The following is a 19,445-nucleotide window of genomic DNA, read 5'->3' as shown; positions in this document are numbered from 1 at the left end:
ACTAATTTGCATCAGGTGGGCATTCCATGGATGGCGTATTTGCGCTCCTGGGCATACATCCATGGATTTTGATGCAAACTCGTTTTACAAAGAGTTGTAGACACAGGTTTGCACCAAAATAGTGCACCTGCCTAAGGCTGGCGTACAGAGGAGAAATATCTTAATTTCTATTTGTTATTTCCTCTTGGCGTGTTCACTGCATTCAGCAGCACGCGCACAAATAGGAAAAAGCCTCCAAGGATATTTGTGTGGAGGAAATTACCCCTTCCTGCACAAAAACTATCATGACTATAAAGCAGGCACCCTTGCACTGTGGCAAAAAGATGCCTGCTAGGCACCTCAAAGTGCACCAGCACAGGGAGAGAGCAGAACTGCACCATTTCTTTGAAAATATGGATCAGTTCTGCTCTCTCCCTTTTATGCAACGCAGTGCGTGAAATGTTGATATGGATAAGTCGCTGGGTCTTGCAGGGGCAGGCTGCAAACTATCCACATCGTTTAATGATATTACATCCACATTCACCCCGGAATCTAGGCCTTACTTTCATCATTCTCACAGGTCGAGTGGCAAAAGCCAATTAGAATGGCTGAACCCTTTCCTAGCAAGAGGGTCATAACTGATGATTTGGGGAGCAAGGCCTACTGGCGGAATCCTAAGAAACTGCGTACTGCTGGTTTTCTTTGGAATCGGCCCTGGAAAAACGTTTAATTTCAAATCCGTCCAACGCAGAAAATGGTCTGAAAGGTAGGGGAAGGAGAAGGCCACGCATTGAAATGGTAGCACAAACAATAGCGCCCACTTTAAATTTTAAAACAGCAGCAACTTCTGAAGCATTGTTTACCACACCAACATGCTGCAACAGGAATGTACCCCCTGTACTGAAGGAGGCAGACTTTTATTTGACTTACTTAAAAGCGCAATCCAGCACGGATATTCCCAAGGTTATATTTTAAAACTAGGAACAACTACTTTTACTTTGTTCGAATTCCAGAATGTGCTTTCAAAATATTTTTTTTTCCATGTACACAAGAGTCTAGCCTTCACATTTGATTGTAATAAAGCTTTCTTTATTAAACTTTGATTTACAAAAAATACAATTATACGTTTATAGCTGTACGCTGGAACAGCAAAGCCATACTTTCTGCACAAAGTACTTTCTTTGATGCTAGCTTGAAGGAGTACGGAAAAGGAAAACGGTTTGTCATACTTGCGTCACACTAGTAAACAGGTACATTTGGGCAGCTGGCTGTGAAAACGTGCTGTGAAGTCACGTTTGAAGCAATGCGGATAGAGATGTGGAAACAGTGTGGCAAACGAGACCCGAAACATATTGTTGCAATATGACTTGGTGATCCTTGTGGCACATAACATTTCCTCATACTGGCACTGTGCAGCTCAAAAACGTGTTTAAGGTAGGAACCGCAAAATAAGCACGTTAGAACTTCAGTAAATTAGAGGTACTCTCTTAGTTCAAAAATATATATTTATTTGTAGTCACAAGTTTCTTTCATCATTTTCCTAACACGTTTTAATGTATTACAATGCCCTAGAAAAACTGGACACGAAATGCCCGTCTTACCACCATATTATGCTTTTAAAAAAGTAGTTCACAATACTCTTTTGCTTCACCCGCATCTCCGCATCCAAACCCTATGGTTAGCCGCAATAGGAAAATAAAGTGGACATTTTAAGCCCCCAGTCTTCCCTGAAGTCTTTCCTGTGACGCTGCTCGAGAGCTTCCGCAGCTAAAACGGGAATGCCACGCCTGCTGTATTTTTTTTTATGCTGCAGCACAAAGTACCTAACAGATTTAAAATCCCAGCATGCGGGGGCAGGGCAGGAAATGAGTTTCATTCGCACGGCTAGCATCGTGCCATGACGCCCTTCACAACACCCCTCCCTATCAGAGGCTTTCAATGACTTGAGCGACAAATTGGAAAAACCTTTAAAATCTTATCAAAATGCAGAGGAGACCTTATATTTAATAACACTTAGTCGTGACAGGCACATGGAAACGAAATTAGGAAACTGATTGTGCTATGCCTTTGCAACGTCTGCTCTACTTCAAAATTCATTTTTTCCGGTGTGGTTGGGGAAGCGAGGTGTAGGAGGAACAGTGTACATATGAAATTTAACATTTGATCCCTTCTCTTCATAATATGTACAGTGCACGAAACAAGAAGCTAACTTTATACATCTGTTCATATTGCTGTTTGCTGGCCAGTGATGAATTTCAAACAGGCACACAAGAGGTTTTTTTTAGTTTAAAAAAAAAAAAAAAGGGTTATCTATATTTCTCTGAGTTTAATGCAACATCAACGTCATACTGTATTTACACTGGGAAAATATTTATATAAAGCTAAATTCAACACAAGCCCTTTTGAAAAACATAACAATACGCCAACCTATCTATACATTCACAGAGAAAAGACTATACAGATGTTTGCTGTGTATGCGTAGAAGCAACTTATGTACATGAGAATTTTTCTTCTTCTCTTTGTCTCCAAAATCCTTCCAGGTTTCATTAAGTCCTTCCTTTGTTGCCCAAATAAGGCAAATCATGGCTGTAATTGCGTAAAGTGACACCCGTCTCTTTATAAAAATAATTCCTCTTTCACATCTCACATGAGATCTGCGTGTCCTTGCAGTAGCAAATGTAGCACATGTATAGTATACATGAAGAGTTCCAAATGCGAGGAGGAAAGCGTTCACGCAGGCCGACACTGCGCACTGTCCACTCCCTTTAAACCATATTCTGGTAGCAAATGTGGCCAAGGTTAACCCGCATTTACAATTTGCTTTGTATTTATTCGACATGTCCTCATGATGGCTGTTTTCTCTTCAACCTCCAAGGCTGTCCCTTGCATGATCGACTCTTTGTCCAAGATCATTAAAGGTAGGGCGTAAACTTACGTCACTCTTCCAGCAATCCATCATGATGGCATAAATCTGTGGGCGAAAGAAGATGAGTTACCGGGAGTGATCCCTTTTGTTTAACATATGCATGAAGCGTTCTTGGAGCAACTGAAAATCTGGCTTGAAACTAATTACACGACTATAGAAGCATTTTGTGCACTCAATTTCAACTAAAGTATAGAAAAAATACGAATTTGTGAGGGTAAATTCACAATCCTGTAGCACAGAATCAACATTGACAGTATTTGACACTTACAATTGTAAATTACTAAAGTGGAAATCCCAAAACTAGGGTGAAATGTATTTAATTGCAAATTCATTCTTACGGGTCAATTTGTCGGCATACCTCACTCAATTAGTGTATTTATAAAGGTAGGTGTGTGTCACAAAAATTATTGGGGGAGTTCACATAACCTTTGCAGACAGTTTACTATTCAGCAAAAGCACACACATTTACTCTAGTCAAGGGCAGGTGTAAGTGTATTTCCAGGGTTTTAATGTGGAGTCAACAAATCACTATTTCATGGAAGTACAGGTAAAAGGATTACCCCTAGGAAAAATGGTTTCCATCTGGAGAACGCAATTTAAATGGGAACATTTGAAGTATGTACCATTTTTATACAAATATAACTTTCAGTTCTTTATTTCTAATTCTTACTAATGCATGGTACTCTTGGAATTGTGATGAAGGGTTAAAATCACGATCTACCATCTGATCAATAAAAAGAGCACTTCTTATCTACCTAGGTAGTATAAAAGTCACATATGGCCCTACCAGAGAGAATCTGAAAATATGCTTTAACCCCTTCCATGCTCATGACGGAACGGTTCCGTCATGAGCTACGGTTGAGCTGTGCTCATGACGGAACCGTTCCGTCATGACCACGCCCGTTTCTATTACCGCTCCAGCACCAGAGGGGAACCGCGGTCGCGCTGAAGAGGTTAAAACCCTCAATTTTGCCATGTATAATCAGCAAATTAAATCCCACCTATTCACTGAATCCCGGGTTTATAGACCCAAGCCAGAGGCTAAAAAGACATGCCTTAGGGTCACGAAATCCACTAGGCCCTAAATAATGTTAAACGTGTATTTTCTGTTGTACTGAAAACAACGAGATAAATTGACCCACCACGAAGTACAGTACAGTAATTTTCCACAGCATCAAGACTAACACCCACACATGTACACAACCCCAGCTGGTACAGGTTGACACATCTCAGGACTTTCCACTGAAATATTGTTTTGAAACTTAGCGTGCCGAAATAAAAACCACATAGTCTTGCAAATGCTAGCCCCTGGCGTAAGTTCCAGTCTCACATACATTTTTAGAAATATGTACAGGATAAGATGTTCTTTGTTTATGTTCTGCGGTCAAGCATGGCCGACCAACCGTTAGGACACCTGACCGCCCCCCACTGTCCTAGGACAATGCGGTCAAGCCACCTGCGTCAGAAAGTACGTCAGGACAGTGTCAGTTCTGCAATTTCAGGTATAAAAGATTCACCATCACAATCAGAAGCCAGAACTCTCCAAGCTGTCTTTTGGTGGTTCTCCGGTCGACCGTATATCTGATCTGACTGTCAAGCCTAATTCTATCAGGTGATGCCTTCCTGAATAAGATAACATCCTAAACTCTCTTAATTAACTCAACTTGACAAGTGCTTTTTCATCCATACCCAATTCCTTGCATTTTAAGGTATCTTTTTAGCATTAGATCCTCTAGGGTTCTTCTCCCTAGGTAGGTGTTTTAAGGCACTAGGCCTGATAGACATGTACTCTGTATAATTCAACTAAAATTCAAATATGCCTTTTTAAGAATCTTAAGCCTCTGATATGTTATTCTTGCCAAAGTGTTTAAACCTGCAATGATGGTTCTCTTCAGGAAAGTTGTGTGAAAACAAAGTATTTTCCTAAACAGGTTTTTAATGTCTTCTTAAAGCTTCCATTTTACACTGAAAGTCATATATTAGTAGATAGACACTTTTGTTTGCATCACAATATTTGAGAAACAATTGATATCTTGCTTATTCTTCTGGTAGAGTGAAGCCAGGTTTTCTTAAAAGAATGCTCTTTAGCAATATGCCTTATTGATATACATGTGTTTGTAAAAATAAACGTGCCACTCCAACGTGAAAAGTTGTCATTTCACTTTATTGTTCCTCCTTTCTCAGTGCCTGATTGAGACGGTTCTCCAGATCACAGTGAACGTCGCCACACCCTTGAAGGGGGCTCAAAAAGGGCCTCCACTTCCCCTCTTTCAATTGTTAACAGGTTTAGATTTCCCAGTGTACTCCTGTATATTCTTTTTAAATCCCATTAAAAGTGAGAATTTTCTCTAAACATAAGTGTAGTCCTATTATAGCAAATTTCAGATTGTCCTAGCAGGCTGTAAATGATTACATTTTTCTTTGTCTTTTCAAAGTGCTTCCACCTCGTTAACGCTGTGCGTTGGCCTATTGCTGCATGCATGCACCTACACTAAGCACAGCAGAGCAGCATGCCTCAGGAATAATAACGTTTTATCCAGTAGGCATGAGGCAGAGGTCTGTCAGAGACTGACTTCTCCATAAATTTGCTTTGCAGTGCAGGTCAACACATTTTGCTTCCTTTTTTTAGAACCTGCAGCTACCACAAGCGGGCATTTAAGTAGTCTGGAGAAACTACTTGCCACACTCCTTTGCCTATAAACGCCCTCTGAAAATAGGAAGTGGTAAGCTAAGGGCCACTTTCTGAGTGCGAGTTGACTTCAACCTTTTCTAGTCACTATTAAGTGGTTCTCTATTTCTGTGCAATTCAAATCAATGAAACAAGGTCCCACATGATTACAAGTCACAATATAACATAATGCGTGCATTGAGCTTCCCAATGGGAAACCACCTGACCATACATGGTGCTTGTAATGCGTCGGTGATGAATTAGGCCTGTTATATAAAAGGAACCCCAGCCCCTGCAATACTCCCAATAATTACAGTACTTTCAAAAGGAAGTTGTTTAATGTTAAGAGACCAGGACTGTTGCAGAATAAATCTGGGATCTCATATATTTTATCGATCTCCCAAATAGTGACCTGTCGCAACAATATCCTTTTCCCTCTCACACCAGGGGGTAGGGATAGCTCGTTGTGGCCTTCCATTCCAACTTTGGAGGCAGATTTAAACCAGCTAAGCAAACTTAAAGCACTATTGTTTCAAAAGGAAGTAGCACTAACATCTGCTTGAGAAACTTTTAGATTACAAGTTATTAAACACCAACCTCCCATTACATTTCGGTGAATTGGTTCACTGCATTTTAAATGCATTTAATACTGCTGGCCTTGCTCACTTTTTCGAAGTTATCGGGTTCTGGCCTAGTCAGTTCCTTCTAGAAAATCTTTGGAGTAATACAAGCGTTTACTCATTCCTTTTTTCCAGTGTGTTCAGGAGCATCCGGCTGCTATTACTTCTTGTCTGCTGCACTTTGGTACAATTTTTGCTCCTCCACAATGAATGTTCCGTTTGAAAGTCCACTGGAACTACCACCATTCCAGCTCTGCCATGAGTGCGTGCTTTGATTCTTTGGAATCCGCTTGCTCCAGGAACTGGACTTGCTTGGTCATTGTCATTCTGACCTGCCTGGTTTACCTGCTTGCAATCCATGTTTGACTGCCTCTGGTGCTCCTTTGAATGAGCAATAGATATTTGCATGGCTCTACTGATGCCAGCTCCCATGGGCATAGACCTGTTGATAAGTCCCATAGGGACCCATTTTCAAAGTTGTCCCTTGGGCCTGTGGCTTCTTCAGAATGCGAGCTATGAGCCACTTCTTTCAGCTGAAATGAGAGCTTCAGCACATGGATCACTAGCAGTTGGCTCTAATAACATGGATGCGGGTAACCTGGTTACTTTCTCTGTATCGGCGGAGACTAAGGATCATGGTTTTTCTCTGTCGTTAGTAGACTAGGCTGTCCAACAATCATCATCTGTGGAGACAGAATCCATTCTGGGTTCATTGGCATTTGGATTTGTGAAAGAAAACAGCATCATTTGGCTACATTTACAAATTGACATGTTGTGTTTTTGCATCATGATTATAAACCTTCTTTATAACTTAATAGCAAAGACTTGAACTTGCTTAGCTTGTGATTTAACTTTTTATTATTTAGTTAGAGGTTATGTTACTGTCTCAACCAAAGTGGGGTGTTGAAAAGTGCCCTATAGGGTCCACTGTAGTTCTCCCCTATGTTAGCCTACCAGTCGGCGGTAGGCTGTCTTTGCTTTGCACACATTACGAAGTAATACATTTGTTTTTGTGCCACATTTATTGTAGAAACAGGCTGCACATGTTTTTTATTATTTAGCTCTTCTGTTGGGATTCAGCCGGAACATTTCATAAAGGACGAACACTGTGCACAGTTTTCCCTGTGGTCGGTCATTAACACATCTAACACACAGACACAACTGAGAGATCAAGCTGCTGTTTTCTAGCATTAGATACAAAGAAGGGGTTTGGCCCGAGACCGGTCAGGAAGGGCGCAAACCATTTTCTTGTCAGCCTTATCACGTTCCCTTAACGAAAATCAAAGATTTATGAAACACATGTTTTAAGCGATATCTGCAAGCACTTAAAATCTACCTAATTGGTCAGTCGAAGTTTGGGGAAAAAAACCAGCACAATATTAATTAAACCAGATTCACAGATTACTGGGAAACATGAATTCCATATAGGAACTTCTTTAGTCCTGAAGGAATGCAGATATTCTCCAGTCATACACCCTGAAGAGAATTAAAGCCCATCAACTAACAAAGGGGACCAAAACGTGTCAGCATTTTTAAACTCCTGAAATATAATCTAATTAATATTCTTCTATAAGGAGCTAATTGTGTCCGGTTTGTTCGTCCTCATAGTTACATACAAAAATATTTGTACCCAAGGGGCACCTGGAAGAGGAAGGAATACACAATAGTGTCGGCCTACGCACCACCTTAACTACAGGCAGCCACACTGAAAGGAGTTGCAGAGGTTCTACTTCATACATCCGATACTATACAGGTGTTGGGGGGAGATTTCAATGACGTAATGATCCCGACCCTTGATAGAACAGGAGACAGGGTCAGAGACCAGACCCCGACCACCCTCTCTAACATGATCAATGCTCTAGGACTAACAGATATCTGGAGATGGCTCCACCCGAAAGAAAGGGCTTGTTCCTTCTTCTCAAGCGCTCATAAGATTTACTCTAGACTAGATTATATCTTTCTAGCCCGACACGCTGTAGCGAGAGATGACTCAGCCGAGTACAAAGCCAGGGGAATATCGGACCACTCCCCGCTCGTGGTAAAGGTGGGAAGAAGGACCCAGCGACAGGGGTCCTGCAGATTGTCAGCCTGGGACTTGCAGAACCCGAGCGTATTGAAGGGCCTTAGGGCTGATGTAAAAGTCTGCTTAGCAGAAAATGAGGGTTCGGTATCATCCAAAGTGGTTTTATGGGAGGCCTTGAAGGCAGTCATGAGAGACAGGGCCCAAAATAGGCTAGCAGAAGTGACTCGGGAGGTTCAGAGAGAGCTTGAGACATTGGAAACCCGAATATTAGAGCTAGAAAGGGAATACCAAGATAGTAAAGCCACTGGGACTCTCCGTAAACTAACGGACACTCAAAGTCAATATAGAGACCTAGTAACGGGGGAGGCCAAAACGCTGACGATGGTGACATTACACCATCTGTATGACGTAGGAGACAAATCTGGCAAACCACTGGCATGGCTGAGCAGAAGGGAGAGGGATGCCCACTGGATAGAACGAGTGCGAGACACCCAAGGGAACCTGACGGCATCGGACGTCCAGATCGCAGAGGCGTTTGCTACGCATTATCAGGCATTTTATGAGGCGAGAGATCTAGGCACCCAGGAGGATGCCCTGAAATATATGGAGCACCTTGACCTCCCAGTGCTGACCGACACAGACCTTAAGGACCTAGAGGCTCCCATCACGCTGGAAGAGGTTAAAAAGGCCCGGGCTAAACTACGTGCAGGGAAAGCCCCTGGCCCGAATGGGTTCCCGGCAGAGTTATTTAAGAAAACGGCAGACCTTCTGGCTCGCCATATGCTGGGGCTCTTTGAGGGGGCACGTCAGGACGGGGAACATCCTCCGGACCTCCGCATGGCCACGATCATCCCGATTTTCAAGGAAGGTAAACCGCCAGAGGAATGCACCTCCTACCGCCTTATTTCCCTCCTGAATATTGAGGTGAAACTACTGGCGATGGTACTAGCGCTCAGATTGCGGAGGGTAATCCCAGACTTAGTTCATTTGGACCAGACGGGATTTCTACCAGGTAGGGCTACGAGATTCAGCCTCCGGCGGTCCCATAACTGGCTGCAGGAGGTGAGTAGGAGGCGAGACCCCCATTGGTTCCTCTCGCTTGAGGCTGAGAAAGCGTTTGATGCGGTCCACTGGCCCTTCCTGGAGGGAGACCTGGTGCGGCTAGGCTTTGGTCCAAATTTCCAGCAATGGGTACAACTACTCTATACAAACCCAAGAGCAAGGGTTCAGGTAAACGGGATTATATCTGGGGACTTACCAGTGCGACGGGGAACTAGGCAGGGATGCCCCCTGTCCCCCTTGCTCTTCACGCTGACGATTGAGGTGCTGGCAGCGACAGTGCGGCAACATCCAGACATCAGAGGTTTTCAGCTGGGACCACTAGACGCCACAGAGGAAAAAATATCCCTCTACGCGGACGATGTCCTCCTTTATATAACACGCCCAGAAACGACGATACGGGTGCTCTTCTCAGAGCTGCAACGATATGGAGCACATGTGGGATATAGGATTAACTGGCATAAGTCGGTCCTATATGACCCAAGGGGCCAAGAGCAGTGGACGAACCTTCCGGACAGGTTACAGATGACAACGGAGGGCTTTACCTACCTTGGAGTGTTCATGACGCTCGATAAGACCACCTCGTACGACAAGAATGTTGGATATATACTACGCAATTTTGTAGAGGACGCGACTAGATGGCGGCTCCTAACCCTCACGCTCCTAGGTTGTGCAGCCATGTTCAAGATGATGACTCTGCCCAAGCTCCTATATGCGTTCCAAAACGAATATTACCCTCTCCCCCGAAGGGTGTTCCAGGAAATAAATTCGGAAGTCCGCACCTATCTCTGGCTCGGTAAGCAGCCTAGAGTTGCACTGTCGACCTTACAGAGACACCAATATAGTGGGGGGATTTCACTTCCCAGCGTTGAAGCTTATTATTGGGCAGAACACTTGGTAGCTATTAATGACTGGTTTCACGCCCCGGCTACGCACCCCATGTACGCACTAGAGAGACACGCTATGGGTAAACGCTCCTACAACTATTACCTATACGGGGGCAAAGGGAAGGGGAGACTGCTGCCTGCTACTAGGCTTACACTGGTGCTATGGCATAGAGCAAACAGGATCATAGGCTGGGAAAAGAGGCTCACCAGACAAACACCCTTGTGGCACTGCACATGGCTGCAAGACCTAAATAAACTGAAGGGGTTCAAGAGGTGGGATGACATAGGGATCTCGACGCAGGAGACGTGATTGCGAAGGGGGAACTGAAGTCATTCTCAGCCCTAAGGGCGGACGTTGGTCTGCTCCCCACGCAATACTTCAAATATGCTAAGCTGAGACATGCGAGGCGGGCAGAGGAGATCCCGGTGGCCACACTCCCTGAATATGCACCTCTAGAGGGCCGCCTATTGCAAGAACAAATACCAGAGAGAGCGGTGTCACTTACATATGGGACCCTTATGAACAACATGCCCGATGACCTAGGTACCCTTAGGAGTAAATGGGAGAATGATGTGGGCGAAATGGACGAGGTAGACTGGGACACCGTTCTCATGCATCCAAGGTAAGTAGCAATTAAATCCCGGTTGAGGCATATACAATTTAATGTCCTCCATAGGACCTATTTTGATAGGGTACGCCTATATAAAATGGGAAAGATAGGAGATACGAACTGCCTAAGATGCGGCTGAGAAGGGGGGGACTTCTACCACACACTCTGGTCATGTCAGCAGATTCAGGTTTATTGGGGGGAGATCCTGAGAGAATTCGGTGAGGTATTGGAAGCTTCCTTGCCATCAGATCCTAAAATGGTCCTACTAGGTATGACCAACGATATAGATCTCACTCGCCCGCTACTGACCTTCTTGGTCCTGGCCTTGGTGGTAGCTAAGAGAGAATTGGCAAAGTACTGGGGGCAGCTACGACACCACGGTTAGAGGAATGGAGGAGAGGCTTGGACCTTTATATGGCTGCTGAAAGGGTCACATATAAGGCGCGGGCTGCCCTAAAAAACTTGGCAGGGTTTGGAGTAAATGAAGGAAATATCATGGCGTTGATGGGGGTCTGTGAGAAGAGATGTGGGAAGAAGGTCCATACACAGCCAAGATGGAGCCGAGGGCATCCTGGTGAGGCACGGCAGATTTGGACGCAGATTGTACTAGTGGAATGGTGTGGGATGAACACTGATGTATTGGTTTTAATGGTAAGGCTGGGGTGGAAGGTTGGAAGGCGGGATATGTTGACCAGTGATGACATGACTGTCTTGTTGTTATATGATAAAATGCAAAGAAAAATATTTAAAAAATATATATATATATTTGTAGCCAGCAGGCTACAGCCTTAAAAATATGTAAAGCAATAGTGTTGTAAAAACCAACAATAAGGCAGCAATGTTTAAAAATGACTGGTTGATGCAAAAGATGTTTATTGGTTTTTGTTAACAATGTTTGTTTTATGTCTATGTTAAGTATTGTTTCAATTCATGTACTGTCACAGGTAGTCTGTCTCTTTCATTGACATGTCCTAACAATGTCTAAGTTTGCTTAAATATTACAAATAGAAGTAAATGAAATACTTTAGATTCATTAAATTATTTAATGGTCTAAGTCTGTTTAAATAAACAGCCAAGAAAAACGGTAAACAACGTTTACAACAAAACTTTATCTCTGCGGGGAATCACAACGCGGTCGTTATCACAACTGTGTTGTGATTCTGCTTACCATTACTCCGCAAGTCGGAACAACAACTTGCGGAGGGGGGGAGGTGTTGGATTTAAAATCCAACACCTTCCCTAGTGTCCGCAAAGACTGGAGTTGGAATAGTAAATTATACTATTCCAACTTCCAGCTCCACCCCTCCGCAAGTCGTTCTAACAACTTGTGGAGTAATGGTATGCAGAATCACAATGCGGTCGTGATAACGACCGCGTTGTGATTCCCCGTGGAGAAAAAGAATGCAGGATTTGATCATATATTCAAGAAAAACACAGGCCAGGACCTATATTTTTTACACATGTTTTCTAGCATGGCATTTCTAATCATATCAACCGAGACGTGCCATTTTTATAATAGAGGGGAGAATTTCTTGCAGAGATATGACTCTGGGATGAGCGTGCCAGCCTTGCGCAATCTGAGATTCAGACCAGCTAATGACAAATGCCAGCAGGTATGGGGCCCTGCTCTAACCCCAGAGATCTGTGATATATTATCGGGCTCACGTAGTGAGGTTATGCTTAGGCAAATATATATTTCGCCATGGTAGGGCTTTTCATTGTGTACAGTCGACTGATAATGCTAATTACTCAGCTTAGTTGCATATGCTTCCTAACTGCAACACAGTTAGTACATGATAGAGCACGTTAATTTAAATAAATATTGTAAACTTTCCTCGTATTTCTTGGCCGTTTATTAGGGACATCTATGAGTGAGAGAAAGAAGGGGGATGGCCTATTACCGGGGACTAGAATGTTGTGTTCTGGGGTGCCAACTTACCTGCTACTCTGTTGCGGGTAAGACTGAGTGAGAGAAAGAAGGGGGATGGCCTATTACCGGGGACTAGAATGTTGTGTTCTGGGGTGCCAACTTACCTGCTACTCTGTTGCGGGTAAGACATTATGAGCTAGTCAGAATTTGGGCCCATAGGTACTGATGTGGTATGGTGACTCAGTCCCTACATCCTGTTGTTCTGTGATCCCAGGCATAGCTCTGGTCCCAAACAGAATCCCTACAACATTGAAGCCCAGTCACCCGCTAAACCTGCTCCTTACCTATGGGGCCATCAACTCCCTTGGGACACGATTCAACCCAGATGCTCTAACCTACTGTGTAAGGTATGTAAGGAAGACGAGAGGCAATTATCTGTCGTCTTGGATTTCAATTATCTAAACAGATCCATATGGTCAATATCTCTTGCTACAACGCGTGATATTAGGGCACTGTTGTTTAAGGGGATTAGATTTGTAAACTCAACACACATGGGTATGATGTGTGCAGCTATGAAACTTGTGCATTCATATACTAAGCTAAATTGAGAGTCTATACCTCAATATCTTAAAAACCTTCTAAAAAGTTAAATATCATCCACACTATTATATCAAACTACCAAACGATCTTCTCATTCCTGTCAAGTACACACAACTGCTACAACCATTCCGGTCTGCCTCATTTGTCACATTCTACTGATCCCTAAATTCAGGCCCAGATTTACTGATGCTTTGCGGCGAGTTTGCATCACTTTTGAGATGCAAACATGGGCTAAGCGTTGGGGTGAGATTAGTATCCAAAAGAAATCAGGATATGCATTGGATATTATCCCACAGTAATGCAAAGTTGTGCTATGCACTGTTTTGAGTTACTTTGCGTCAAGGGGTATTTCAAGGGTGGTGCATGAGGGTCCTATGCTAACTTTTTGACCTTCAAAGGTATGGCCTACATGGTTCTTCTCTCATGCTACTGTAAACTGAATATGCCTTGTGTAATAAAAGTTGCCCTTTCCTGGCCTTGGTCAACTTATCACTACAGCGGACTATTTTTATGCTCGTTAAAAGATATCAAGAAACTTTACCTTACATTGTCCACTGGCATCATTACACCTACTCCCTAAGCATATAAGAGGGAAGGTCCAGTAAAGTATCCAGCACTGGGGTGGAGCTGTTAGAGACACCCAAGTGTTAACAGTGTCTCCACCAGTGAGACTGAGGCAAGCAACATTAGCAAATGGCAAAGATAGGCAGGAGCAACCTCCCTTACGTCCTGACGCTGGCAGTGCCGGTCGCTCCCCAGACTCCCTTGACCATCCGGTATCGTAGCGCTTTGCTGCATTGCTTCTGACTGCCACTTCATTCTTTCAGCGCTCTGTGCCTGATTATAAACGCAGCGCCTGTAGCATATTTTAGCGCATTTCTCATCTATCAGCGCTCTGTGCCTCTTTTAAACAGCCTGCTGCATATTTAGCGCACTTTGAAATTCGTGCCTGTATATTTGTTGTTGCTCATGCTGACATATTACCTAGCGCTTGATAGTACGCTTTGACTGCTGTGAATACTCGTGCCTGCTTGCACGGACAGACTCGCCCCGCTTCCACGTTTGTTTTGGCTGCCATTTTGTGAGTGTGCCTCCAGGCCCGCAGCTCCGCCCCGCTCCCGCCTCCCAGCTGACCCTCCCTCGCCCCTCCCCTTCCACTATCCACATATGACCGATGACCATACGCGCGGCGGTCGCGCCAAAGGTAAGCCCGTCTGCGCCCATCCGCGCCTGGACCGCGCCCAGCGCCCGTCCCCCTGCCCTATGCCGCCCCCAACCCCCCAGAGTAACTTATGATGCCGCTACTCTCCTCGCCCTCAACGCAGGACGCACCCCACTATGCTGCGTAGCTACCCCAGGACGTACCCACGGCCCATTCTCCTGCCTCTCCTGTAAGTTCAACTGCTTCAGGACCCTCACCAAACACACTTCCTCCACACTCAGCTCCGAACCCAACGACTTGAAATGCATCCTACTGAACACCCGCTCGGTCCACAGACACGCAACCGAACTCTGGGACCTAATCGACACCGTGTCACCTGACATCGCCTTCCTCACTGAAACTTGGATGAACGCATCTTCTGCCCCCGACATCGCCATAGCCATACCGGACACTTACAAGATAATTCGAAAAGACCGCACCATTAAAAAAACTGGAGGAGGCATCGCCATCGTCCATAGAAACACCATCAAAATTACAACCAGCTCTGACGACAATCTTGCAACCGCCGAACACCTCCACTTTCAGATCCACACCGACCCCAGGACCACCCTCAGAGGAACCCTCATCTACAGGCCCCCAGGCACCCGATCTCAATTCAGCAACGACATCACAGACTTCGTCAGCCCGCACGCTCTCGCCTCCGAGAACTACATTCTTCTAGGAGACCTCAACTACCACCTTGACAACATTCTCGACAACAACACCACCACCCTCCTGGACAACATGTCCAATCTCGGATTCAAACAACTTGTCGACACCCCCACTCACACAGCCGGACACACGCTCGATCCTATCTTCACCTCCAGCAAGCACATCTCCTTCGATCACACTACAGCTCTCCACTGGACGGATCACAGCTGTGTTCACTTCAGCTACAAAACAACCCTGACCCACAACCGTCCACAACCCATTCCCCGAAGAAATTGGAACAAAATCACCACCGACCAACTCCTCGCATCCCTCAGCCAAAACACTCCCACCCTAACAACGGACCCAGACCAAGCAGCCACATACCTCAGGCAATGGATTACACACAGTGCGGACGAACTAGCACCCCTGAAAAAACACCAGTTGAAATCATTCAGCAAAAAGGCTCCCTGGTTCAATGATGACCTTAAAAAATCCAAAAAGACTTGCCGCACCCTGGAGAAGAATTGGAGAAAAGAACCAACCTCAGACAACATGACCTCCCTCAAGACAGCCACCCGCAAACACCACCAACTGATTCGTTCCGCCAAGAAATCAGCATTTAAGGACCGTCTCGACAACAACTCTCATAACAGCAAGGAACTCTTCAATATCGTCAAAGAATTCACCAACCCTCCCGCAGCATCCAACGACATCACTAACTCCCAAGACCTCTGCAATGCGCTATCCTCCTTCTTCTACAACAAAATTGCCGACATCCACAACAGCTTCAAGAACACTCCCAATGACCAACTCACCCCGCCCCCTTCTGATCCCACCCCTCCTACTAACTACCTCAATTCCTGGAACCCAATCACCATTGAAGATACCATTCGCCTCATGAACTCAATCGACTCTGGCTCACCTTCTGACCCCTGCCCCCACTACATCTTCAACAAAGCTGACTGCATCATCGCTCCCCAACTCCGCGATGTCATCAACTGCTCCTTCAACTCAGCCACCTTTCCAGAAATATGGAAACACGCCGAACTCAGCGCCCTTCTGAAAAAACCAACAGCAGACCCCTCAGAACTGAAAAACTACCGACCCATCTCCCTCCTCCCTTTCCCGGGCAAAGTCATCGAGAAAGCCGTCAACAGCCAACTCGCAGCCTTCCTTGAATCCAACAACTCCCTGGATCCCTCACAGAACGGCTTTCGAGCCAAACACAGCACCGAGACCGCCCTCATTGCGGCGACCGACGACATCCGAGCACTCCTGGACAACGGTGAAACAGTGGCCCTCATTCTTCTCGACCTCTCCGCCGCCTTCGACACTGTCTGTCACAGCACCCTCATACAACGCCTCAACAACATCGGCATACAAGGAAAAGCCTTGGACTGGATCATCTCGTTCCTAGCCGGGAGAACACAGAGAGTCCGACTTCCCCCTTTCTACTCAGAGCCCACCGAAGTCATCTGCGGCGTACCTCAAGGCTCCTCACTCAGTCCCACCCTCTTCAACGTCTACATGAGTCCCCTCGCCCCCATCGCACGTCGACACAACCTCAACATCATCTCTTACGCCGACGACACCCAGCTGATACTCTCCCTCACCAAAGACCCCAACACCGCCAAGGACAACCTTCACGAAGGTATGAAAGAAGTAGCCGAATGGATGAAACAGAGCCGCCTAAAACTCAACTCAGACAAAACTGAGGTGCTCATCCTTGGATCCTCCCCCTCAGCGTGGGACGACTCTTGGTGGCCTTCCGCTTTGGGATCAGCGCCCACACCCACTGACCATGCACGTAACCTCGGCTTCATTCTAGACTCCTCTCTCTCAATGTCCAGACAAGTCAACGCCGTGTCGTCCTCCTGCTTCAACGTCCTTCGCATTCTCAAAAAGATCTTCCGCTGGATCCCCCTCGAAACAAGAAAGACTGTCACCCATGCTCTGGTCACGAGTCGACTGGACTATGGCAACACTCTCTACGCCGGAATTACAACAAAATTGCAGAAAAAGCTCCAGCGCATCCAAAACGCATCAGCGAGACTCATATTAGACATCCCGCGCCAAGAGCACATCACCGGTCACTTAAAAAACCTCCACTGGCTTCCCGTCAACAAAAGAATTACCTTCCGCCTTCTTACCCACGCACACAAGGCCCTTTATAATCTAGGACCAGAATGCCTCAACTCCCGACTGTCCTTCTACTATCCCACCCGCCAACTAAGATCATCCATTCAAGCCCTCGCCGCAGTCCCGCGCATCCGAAAAACCACCATGGGCGGCAGATCCTTCTCCTTCCTGGCTGCCAAGACCTGGAACTCACTCCCCACTCACCTCCGCCTTACTCAGAATCACATCTCCTTCAGAAAAGAATTGAAAACTTGGCTATTCGATAAACAATGAACCCCTCCCTCTAGCGCCTTGAGACCCTCTGGGTGAGTAGTGCGCTTTATAAATGCCCTAACTTAACTTGAACTTGAACTTAGCTACACACACACTATGCACATGCATCACTTATATCGGGGATCTCCACCTTTTCTTTAATAAGACATACTTCTGTTTAAGGAGAACTATCCATAGTTACTAATATTATTAAAGTTTAAACACTGACCATATCATACAAGACAGGAACCAGTTTGCTTTTCACTTTCTCCTAAAAAATTACATAAGATCAAAGGAAGAAGCACTGAAATTGCTCTCGTTTTACTGCTGGGGATTCAAACCGCCATGAGCTCAAAATGCTGGATGTACGAGGCACATCCTAGAACTTTTCACTGACTATCTTTGGATGCACAATGCATATAAGACCCTTTCTATGATGCATAAATGCACCTTGGCTTGCCTTTGTAAACCTGATGGGAATCGAAGATTGGCGACAGGCTTTCAGCTGGTACTAACAGGTTCTACTTGTCTTCTAAATGCGGTCATAAATGTATAGGGTCAAGGACACTGGCTGGAGTATGCTGAACGCATTCCAAGTTCGGGTTAATACTCTAGATCTATTTGCTCAGGCCGTGGCCATCCTTAACTCAAGATTTCCACTTACCATTCAAGCACACATACACCAGTGTGACGCATAAACCAAGTCTTAATTTGTTTTCCCCATGCTGTAAAATCTTAATCGAGCGATTTTTAGACAAATATATATCTGTATATAGCTCCCCTCACATAAATAATTTAAGTTCTGTTATTCTCATTCTTGATATTTTACATGCACTGTGCAATGTTAACTATTTTTCAGGTGAATTTAGAATTTTGACGACTGGCTGCTTATTTACCCACTACTGGGTGTGGGAAGTGGCAGAGAGAAGTGAACGAGCCCACCCCTCGCCTAATTTTTCATGAGTCATGATCCATTTAACCTTCACTCAGACCATCCACATACCCATATTCAAACCCTTTTTTCTTTTTTACAGAGGCAAGAGAGGCCAACTTACCCCTCCAGTTTCCCTTTTCAACAGCATTTGCTCCCCGCTTCATTATCGTTCACAGTTTTCCTGAAAATGTTCATACCAGCTAAACTGGATTGCTATGATGCTGTTTATCTTGATCTGCCTGCCTACTTTATTTACAGGCTTCAATTGGTTCAAAAGTACGCAGTCAAATTGGTTTTGGGCCTAAGAACCACATCTCACAAGCCATGGCATTTTTTCACCGGCTACCCGTAAATCAGAGCAATATTTTCAAGTCCCTTTGCCTTGTGTATAAAGCTGTTTACTCCCCAAATTGTTCTATAATTCGAAATAGGTTTAAGTGGTACCACATTGTGCTTTCCTTGAGGGAAATCAGTCTATGTCGGTGGTCTCATGGTTCAAGCGATCCTTGCGATCTTTGAAGATTTGGCGATACGATGGCATAAGCTACTTGTTCACCTCAGGAAAGAGGCAAAGCGTATAGGAAACAGATAACCAGTGTGGTTGACAAGGAAGAAGTACAAGACTAAGAATCCCAAAAACCTCAGGACCACCATCACCTGGATCCGGAACGAGCCTGAAACATTGGTATCATAGCCCAAATGTCCTGGAATCGTTGTTGCAGAAGGAAAGTCCTGGACTCCACAGTATCCAGGAATGCCCCAATGGATGGAGGCATCTGAGAAGGAATCAGGTGGGACTTTGGGTAAGGCGAACCCCATCGATGTTAGGAGTTCTGCTGTTGGTCCACTAATGACTGAGGGGAGCTCTCCTTTGGCAGCCAGTTGTCAATGTATGGGAATACACAGATACCCCACCTATGTAGATGGACAGCAACCACCGCGATAATTTTCATGAAACCTCAAGAGGAGCTGTTGAGGCCTGGGGAAGCACTGTAAACGGAAAATGTTCCAGACCTAGCTTGAAC

At 45.1% G+C, this 19,445-nt stretch overlaps 1 protein-coding gene across 5 annotated transcripts in view; it reads right to left on the bottom strand.

The window, feature by feature from the left end:
• Positions 1-2,272: 2,272 nt before the first annotated feature.
• The window catches only part of JAK2 (Janus kinase 2), a 1,231,913-nt gene continuing 1,214,740 nt past the window's right edge, over positions 2,273-19,445 (bottom strand). For all 5 annotated transcript variants that reach the window (XM_078676001.1, XM_078676005.1, XM_078676003.1 and 2 more), the window contains one exon: positions 2,273-2,950. In XM_078676001.1, the coding sequence (XP_078532127.1) occupies positions 2,843-2,950 (108 nt within the window). In that variant the 3' untranslated portion in view covers positions 2,273-2,842. The remainder of the gene's footprint in view (positions 2,951-19,445) is intronic.

This window comes from Lissotriton helveticus, chromosome 2_1, assembly GCF_964261635.1.
Source record: "Lissotriton helveticus chromosome 2_1, aLisHel1.1, whole genome shotgun sequence".
Classification (NCBI taxonomy): domain Eukaryota; kingdom Metazoa; phylum Chordata; class Amphibia; order Caudata; family Salamandridae; genus Lissotriton; species Lissotriton helveticus.
Note: the sequence above shows the minus strand (reverse complement) of the source record. Positions and strands in the feature narration are given on the sequence as shown.